Genomic DNA, 8,178 nt, shown 5'->3' with positions numbered 1-8,178 from the left:
CAATGTGGGCGTTGTTGCGATAGTTATACTGTGTGTATGGGTACATATGATTACCAGAGGGCCTAAACTAAGTGTTTTAAGTATTTTTGTGGAAAAATAGTAATTAGCAGCTGAAAGTGACCTCAACACACAAAAAACGTGGATCAAAACCTGCAGTCTGGACTCTTTCAGGTGTTCCTCTCAGGTTTGACTGCTTGTGATGCTCCCCACTGATCTTTCTTGGTGTCTAAGATTTCTGAACTGTAAAAATCTGACTTGTATCTTTACTGGAAGCGTAACGTCTCCCACTCGTCTCCATGGAAATGTTAACTAAAGGCAGCCAAATGTGAGATTTAAATATACTAGGTTCTCATCCAAATGGCATTTTTTGTGCATAGCTGGTAATCATGGCATATTTCAATATCTATGCTAGAACTTTGATTAGTTTAAACTTTATTCTAAGAGGCCCCGCATCAGCTGCATCTACCACAGTCTGAAATTGTGTCAGAAAGAATACACTACTGGTAGCATGAATCTGAGGATGAAATTGTCTGGACATGACAGTATAGGCTCATACAAAGTGTGCATTAAAATAAATAAATGATGTTCAAATGAATGGCCTAAAAATGGCATTGAACAACTGACTGTAGAAATAGTAACATGCAAGTCATCATTATAATTGACCCTTTGAAGTTGTGTCTAACTAAACAGAGAACTATTTGCCACTGAAAATTTAGGATTTATAGGGCAAGTGACTATTTTTTGGTAATTTCCGCACACTTTACACACTTTACTCCCTGCAGCACATCAGTATATGGTAAAGAAGCATGTAATCTTCACTCAGCCAATCAGAAGAGACTACTATTGTGGCATTTGACTCAGCAGAGACCGGTCTCTGAGTCTGAGAAAGACCCAAGTCTGGCTAAATTCATGGTACATTTCTTTACATAACTTGAAAACTAACCCTGGTAAGTTGATGAAACTCACACATTTTATTGGTGAATAAAGTGATGATATATGTGTTGGTTTTGGAGGACAGAAGTGAAATATACAGCATGAAAAAGGGAGGCACCGTATTTGATCACACTGTTCACTTAAATGTAAAGTTAATTAGCTTTGTCCTTATTTAAACCAATAAACCTTTGGACTATGCTTTTATGTTGCCAAAGGTTATTTTTAGTAAAACATTTTAGGCAAACAATATTGGAGGTGACCGACCCCCTCAATGTTACAACAGAAATAAACTTGTGTTATGTCCCCCAATAACACTCTTGAATTGAAATTATTTATATGAAATTATTTATTTTTTAAGTTTTTCCAATGAGTGCCCTAAAGGTTAAGATAAAAATCCAGTGAGTTGAGATTGAGAACCACCTTAGTTTTTGATGCACCGGCTATTTGGGTTACTTCATTTCTTTTATTGCAATCGACCCTATGAAGCTTGTTGTTGTTTCATGTTTGTATCAATAGGCCACATTGTGTCCTTTTTCGCAGGGCTTGTCCTTTATCAACACATGGCAGCCCGAATTTATGGAGCAGGGGCCAATCGTAGCGCGTGTTTTAGGGCGAGCCTCCGCAACAGCCAGCCAATCAGGCTGGCGGAAAAGGACCCGTGCCTCCGAGTTGTACAGCGATGCAGTCACGTGACGCAAGGAAAAGGAATGCCAACATGGACCCGTGGCAAGGACGGGACATGAGCGTGCTTCCACAATAATACGACGAGGAAGGGGAACAAAAAGACCCGAATAGGAAACCTCGTCGACGTAGTGACGCCAGGAGCTAATTTCACGCAAGGTAGGTTGACCTGAGTGTAGATTGTAGCTGCGCACATCGGTGCAGACCAGCGCTGTCCGGGCCGAACTTGAGAGCGCAGAATTCCTGTGCAGGCGGTGCCATTTTAGCGTGGGCCCCGCGTCTTTACTTCACCGTTTTCTGCCTTTGAGCTCGGGAGCCTGGCCTATTTCCGATTTCCTGCAAATGTGTGCGTGCGTGTGCGTGTAGGGGCGCGTCACTGCGGCCCGTGTTTACGAAGCTGCGTGGAGCGAGGCCCAGCTCCAGCTGCAACATGTGCTTAGCCAACGCTGTGACAGCAAGTAGCATAATAATACTACTCTACTCATATGAGGATGTAGACTCCACACGTATGGGCTAACGTAACACCCCAGAACCCATATCGATGACAATGGAGCTCGCTCACTCGGCCATGCGTGTCCCACATGAGCGCTTTACTATAACATACTGCCCCACTTCATCAACACGTTACGTAACCAGTGTTTGAAAGACGGGTCTTGTCGTGCTCGTTCCTAACATTAGAAGCGTCCGAAGTCAAATTGAATGGTAGATCACGCCATCACAGCCCAGGTCTATTGGGTAAGGGTTGATTAATATGCGGTTTTAACAACGAGGTAATGTGGATGAATGAATGTAAACACGTAATGAAGTGATTCGACCTGGACCACATGTGTTGTAAGCTTCTAATCCTCTTTATGTTTGAAGATATTTTGGCTATTTTGACCATGCAGTTATTAATCTTATCCAATAAATTGTGAGCATAAATCTGTAGTGAAATGGACTTCTCAGGTCGTGCATTAGTTGGCTATAGGAAAGGGCTTCATACGTAATTGTCCAGAGACTGTATTAGCTAAATCTTCAAACATGGAGTGTTTATGCATTGCCTCTGCGCCACATAAGGATACATCTCTGACTGATTAACAAACACTTTCTCTTCTCCTTTGCAGTTTTTCTTGGATAGAGTTTCCCCGGCTGTGATAGGCCTGGATCAATGGTGTCTCTCAGCAGTAGAACGCTGAGTCTGGAGAATGACCTGTTCAGGGACAGCAGCCTGTTCATTCTGGGTCTGGGAGATGGAGCGAGCAGCGAGGGAGGCAGCTCAGCCTCCTGTGACAGTCCCGAGGTGGGTGAGCCGGGGGCTATGCACAGCTCGAGTTCCGCCCTTGACGAAGATGACGAGGAGGACGACGACGAAGATGAGGGTGCAAAATTGCATGTTTTTCTAGGTGTTTCAGGTGAGGAACAAAATGGTTCATGTTTCTGCAAGCCGTTATATTTCTGACCAGTTCACCATTAATAGTGATTAATAATGATACTATAATGTTACAACTTTATCATAATGTTGTTTAGGCTGGTATACGCATGTGCAGTATGGCTGGACAGCAATAGTCATGGAAATATTACCTCTTCATTTGTCGCATCTTTTGCCTAAGGACCAAATATAAACATCAAAGTATCTGATATTCCTTCCTAAAATGACTAATAATAATAATTAATAATTAATAATTTTGGGTCATGGTCTGGAATTCATCTATTAAGGCCACATATATAGTAAACAGGGAAATATCTTAACTTCATAAAACATCAGATGCTGATTTGGCCAATATCTGCAACATGACTGAATTATTTCAATGATCAATTTTGTTGATGGATTTTTCTTGTTCTTGTATGTCTGTTTAACCAGGATAGTCTCACTGAGCTTCTGTTTTACAGAGGGTCTCTGAAAAGTAATACTGCAAACGTTATTGTGAAATGCTGGCACCTTTATTTCATTTATTTGATATGGACACAACAATAGCATTGGAAAAACCAGATGCATTGTTTTTAGTGTTATAGCAACTAATGCACCTTGACTGCACCTTGCAGTGGTCTAGTGGATAAGGCTGCTGCCACTGTTTTGATTTCAGCATTGTGTGTTCAAAATGGACATTTCTTGCAAAATCTTGTATATAAATTTTGTAGGTGAATAATTTGTGTAACTTGTCAACTGTACTTAATATTTAAGAAAACCTTTTTTTTATTTCCTTATGAAATATGAAATTGTTCACCTGGTGCAATTTTAATCCTTTGCTTCAAATTTATCCTCATTCTTCGTTTTCTCATTCTCCATTTTAATATTGTATATACATAAACGGCATGTATGCAAAAGAATCACTTAATTAGTCACTTTTTTCTTGGAATTGTAGGAGAGGAAGAAGCTTCCAATCAGGAACCCAAACTTCCAGAGTTCCCCTTTCATCTGCCGTCTCCATTTTCTCCCACGTTGGAGGATATTGAGGAGTTCCTCAAGGAAAAGATGGACGTTGTCCGTGATGGGCTGCTCACCCCAAAAGAGGAGGCCTCGCCTCTGCCATGCACCACTACAGCAGAGCCTCCAAGTCCCACAGAGACAGTCAGCGAGCCTGAGACTAATACCCCACAATGCACTTCAGTCACCCCAAAGATTGAGCACACAAGCCCCACTCCAGCACAGCCTGCCCCCTCAGCCACAGTATCCCCCTGTCCCACTGCAAGCCCCCCAGTGCTCCTTGGGGCCCCCTTGGTCCTGCAGATACAGCCCGTATCCCTTACCCAACACCAAACTCCTGCAGCGTCTTCTCCTGGTACCCCCAGTGGTATATGGCTTACCCACCTGGTAATGGGACTCCAGGGTGCTACCGGACAGAACGTCACTCTTCTTGCGCCTCAGGTGCCCCCTGCCACTACAACAACAGCTACATTGGTATCTCTAAACAACGGAGACGCCAAGACAACTGACCAGAAGTATGTAAAGATTGCCCCCTTGCCCATCACCATGAGGACTGTTGAGATTACAAGTGTAACTGGGGTGGGGGGCCTGGGGAATGGTGTGTTGAAAGCTGTGCCCCCTCGTATGTCCAGAGTGCCCACTACTGAGCGGGTCCATAAGTGCTCCCACCCTGGCTGTGGGAAGATGTACACCAAGAGCAGCCACCTGAAAGCGCACTTTCGTCGTCACACAGGCGAAAAACCATACACATGTAGCTGGCCTGACTGTGGATGGAGGTATGTTTATAAAACCTTTTCAATTAAAATGTCAGTTATAATAAAACAGTCATAAAGAATGGCACAAATCAGTTTACTGTTAATACACCTTAAAACACAGATAATGTGTTTGACTTTCTTGTTGATAAATTAGGTCTGGTTTTATCATTTTGACACACAGTCATTCAGACGTGTTGCTTGATGATGTTTGTGTAAGCATACACTGAAAAAAACAAAAAAAAGTGTTCTTGAAGCTCTGTAGTACAATTATCCTATTGTTGTGCCCAGGTTCTCTCGTTCGGATGAGCTTTCCCGTCATCGCCGCTCCCACTCTGGAATCAAACCCTACGAGTGCTCTTTATGTGAGAAGAAGTTTGCTCGCAGTGACCATCTTTCTAAACACACCAAGGTGCACCGAAGCTCCAGACCTAGCCGGATTATCCGAACCACCATGTGACACTTTTAGTCGGGCCATTGTCCCCATTAGGGCCTGGGCAGAACTGTGTCCCTGAAGGTGCTTACAAGCCGAACTTTCGAGGGGAAACTAATAATTGCTGTCCTCCCCCTTTTTTCTCATTTTTCCCCCTTGTTTTTACCACTGCTTTTTACTTTGAACTGGTCCTTGTGAGTTGCCCATATTAGTGCTACAAGTACTATGTCACCTCAGGAAAAAACTATCCAAATGGATTTCCTGGCCTTCAACACAAAATGCAGCTGGAGTCAGTCTGCGGAGGCATATCTCACAGTACTTTGGTTTTCTGGTGCTCTGTCGTCAATATGCTCTTCAACTGTCCCTCTAGGGATGCACCAATCCCATATTAATATCAGATAATGGCATGACACACAGTGGGACTTGTTTATGGAGCCATTTACGCAAATCTCTTTTTGTATGTTACAAAATGTGGTTGCACATTGCTGCTGATGCACAATTATTTGCTATTTTTATAGTCAACAACCAAACATATATTTGGTATATTTTTTATCCTCGAGGTCAATAATAAGAAGTAAATCAAATTCTGAAAAGTTTTTCAGTTGACTTTGTATTTTTGAGATTTCCTCAAATACAATTCAACAGACGAGAATAACAATCTGACATTTATGTGGTTACTGTAGTCTAGTACAGCCCTGCAGCCACTGCTGGTTTGAATCCCTGAAACACACTAGTCGCGTAAAACACATAGTGAACTATTTGTTGGTGCTGTCTTGTGATTGACCACACAATAGAGCCTGACTTTAGCAACGGCTTTTTCTTAGGTAGGTGGACAGGGAAACCCCTGTTGCTTTCCTTTAACAATTTAACTTGTTTAATATTAATGTACCTGGTAAGGTACACAAGCTGCTAACTCAGAATAATCAAATCTGGTTTAAATCATTTTGATGTGTGGATTGTAAGAATTGGTGCATCCCTACTTACTTCCACCAAGCCAGACTTCAGGGTCCACAAAAATAAGCTTCCAAACATTTTGTACCTTGTTCCAGTGCATCTATTTAGTGTTATGCCATGCGTTTGATTATGAGGTTTCAAAGAAATCTCTTTAGATGACCTGAGTCATGACCAATTTTAAGGGTAAAATCCTGATTAAAGCACTAAGTCTCAACCAAACACTTAGATATTTAGCTTTGTTGATTGCTCATTTAAAAACGTATGCATAATAAAAAGTGCATCTAATATTGGCCTTTATTGCCTTGTCAAGCCCCACTCCCTACCCCTGGCCTGTTTGCCTTTCATTGTTCTGATCTCAAGCGGATGCCTTTGTCCATCTCACAAATGTCACTTGATCCTTCTGTTTTTGTTTTTCATAATGTCTTCTTTTCAAACTGTGATTCTAACCAGATATCCCAGTTTTTGTTCCGAGACAACACGAAAACTACACACTCTGCATGACAGCGTTATAAGCTCATTGCTCTTTGAACTTTTCTCATTGTGCAGCAGAACCAGTGGCCTATATGTTCAACTTATGCTCATTGGTGCAAATGTGATGTGAAGTACTACTCTATCATTTTCAGTACACACTACAGTAGCTGCTACTGTATGTTTTTGGTTGGTTTTAGAAGCAAGAGATGCTAACTGTTTCAAGAGGTAAACAGGCAGCTAACTACTTCTCAATCATGTGTATTGTAACATACTCAGAATAAATGTAAAGAACAATAAGAACATGAAATAACATGTGCAAAGCTTGTAGCCTTTATATAGATGTTTTTATCAGATGATTTCAATCAGTGCATTAAGCTAGTCAGTGGTGTTTTTTGAGAGGACAATGGTCACTTACATGTTTTGATTGTAGCGTGATCAATCTGTGGAATGTCTCGGATCTGGACTCCCAATCTACCCATCCACGATGCATTAAGCTTGGTATGCTGGTCTCAAGTGCACTTGTGTTAGTGAAAAAGAGAATCAGTTGTGCTCTTATAACATGCTTGCAAAATGTAACATAAAAATGCCAAAAAACTGACATTTTATACGGACGGTTCCAGCTCTCCCTTTGTTATTTTAACAGACAATTATGGTGCTCATTCTTTTGTGCATCACATTAGACTTCACATAACTGTATGTGGCTATAGAACCAGCTACTACTTACTATAGACGCCTACTTTTAACTGTATCCTCCTGGGTGGTATTGGTGCTCTGAAATAAACTCAACAATAGAACTCCTGCATGTAGCGGCATCCAACAGTTACTGTGTTATCTCTTTGCATCAGTGCAGACACATTTTGAACCCATACTGTGTCCGTGATTCTAGTGTTGGCCTGCTCACATTAGACAGACTGCAGACATGTTTATCTGTCTGAGCCTCCCAGGCTGCTTCCACTGACCTATATCCACATCACTAATCATCTCTCTCGGTTCTCTGTGAGTCTGTCCAACACAGGCTATTTTTTTTTTCTTTTGGAATACGATAAATGCTATTTTCCTATTTGTTAAAATAAACTGAAAGAAAAATCTGTGTTTGAATCTTGTGAACATTGTGTTTAAAGTGTGTGTGCGTGTGTGTACGTGTGTGTATGTGTGTGTGTGTGCGTGCGTGCACGTGACGTGCGTATTTGCTTAGAGTGTTTTCCAAAAGAGATTACTTTGCATCTAAGTGAAATTGAGAAAGTTGAGACCACGTTTAAAGCACAGCCATGCGTTCTCTACAGGCGCTTGTCATATACAGTGCCTCTCGTAAGTATTCATACACCTTGAGCTTTTACACATTTTGTCATGTTTACAACCCTAAACATAAAGATTTTATTTTGATTTTTTTACTGAACGTTCACACACAAGACAGCTGTGAAGTGAAAGCAAAATGATACATGATTCTGTTATTTTTCAGAAAATAGAAAAGTGAAAGGTGGGGCTTGCATAAGTATTCATACAGCATTTTCTGAGTGCATTAAATTGCCTTTAAAACATTCCTCATAACT

General features: G+C 41.4%; 1 protein-coding gene across 1 annotated transcript; it reads left to right on the top strand.

The window, feature by feature from the left end:
* Positions 1-1,603: 1,603 nt before the first annotated feature.
* On the top strand, positions 1,604-7,680 carry LOC306979649 (Krueppel-like factor 15). Its single transcript, XM_079578684.1, has 4 exons — positions 1,604-1,773; positions 2,718-3,005; positions 3,957-4,794; positions 5,062-7,680. The coding sequence occupies exons 2-4, from the start codon at positions 2,762-2,764 to the stop codon at positions 5,228-5,230; spliced, it is 1,251 nt and encodes a 416-aa protein (XP_079434810.1). The 5' UTR covers positions 1,604-1,773; positions 2,718-2,761; the 3' UTR covers positions 5,231-7,680.
* The last annotated feature ends 498 nt before the right edge of the window (positions 7,681-8,178 follow it).

The sequence above is a fragment of the Gobius niger genome (genome assembly GCF_951799975.1).
Source record: "Gobius niger genome assembly, chromosome: 20".
NCBI classification, from domain to species: Eukaryota; Metazoa; Chordata; class Actinopteri; order Gobiiformes; family Gobiidae; genus Gobius; species Gobius niger.
Note: the sequence above shows the minus strand (reverse complement) of the source record. Positions and strands in the feature narration are given on the sequence as shown.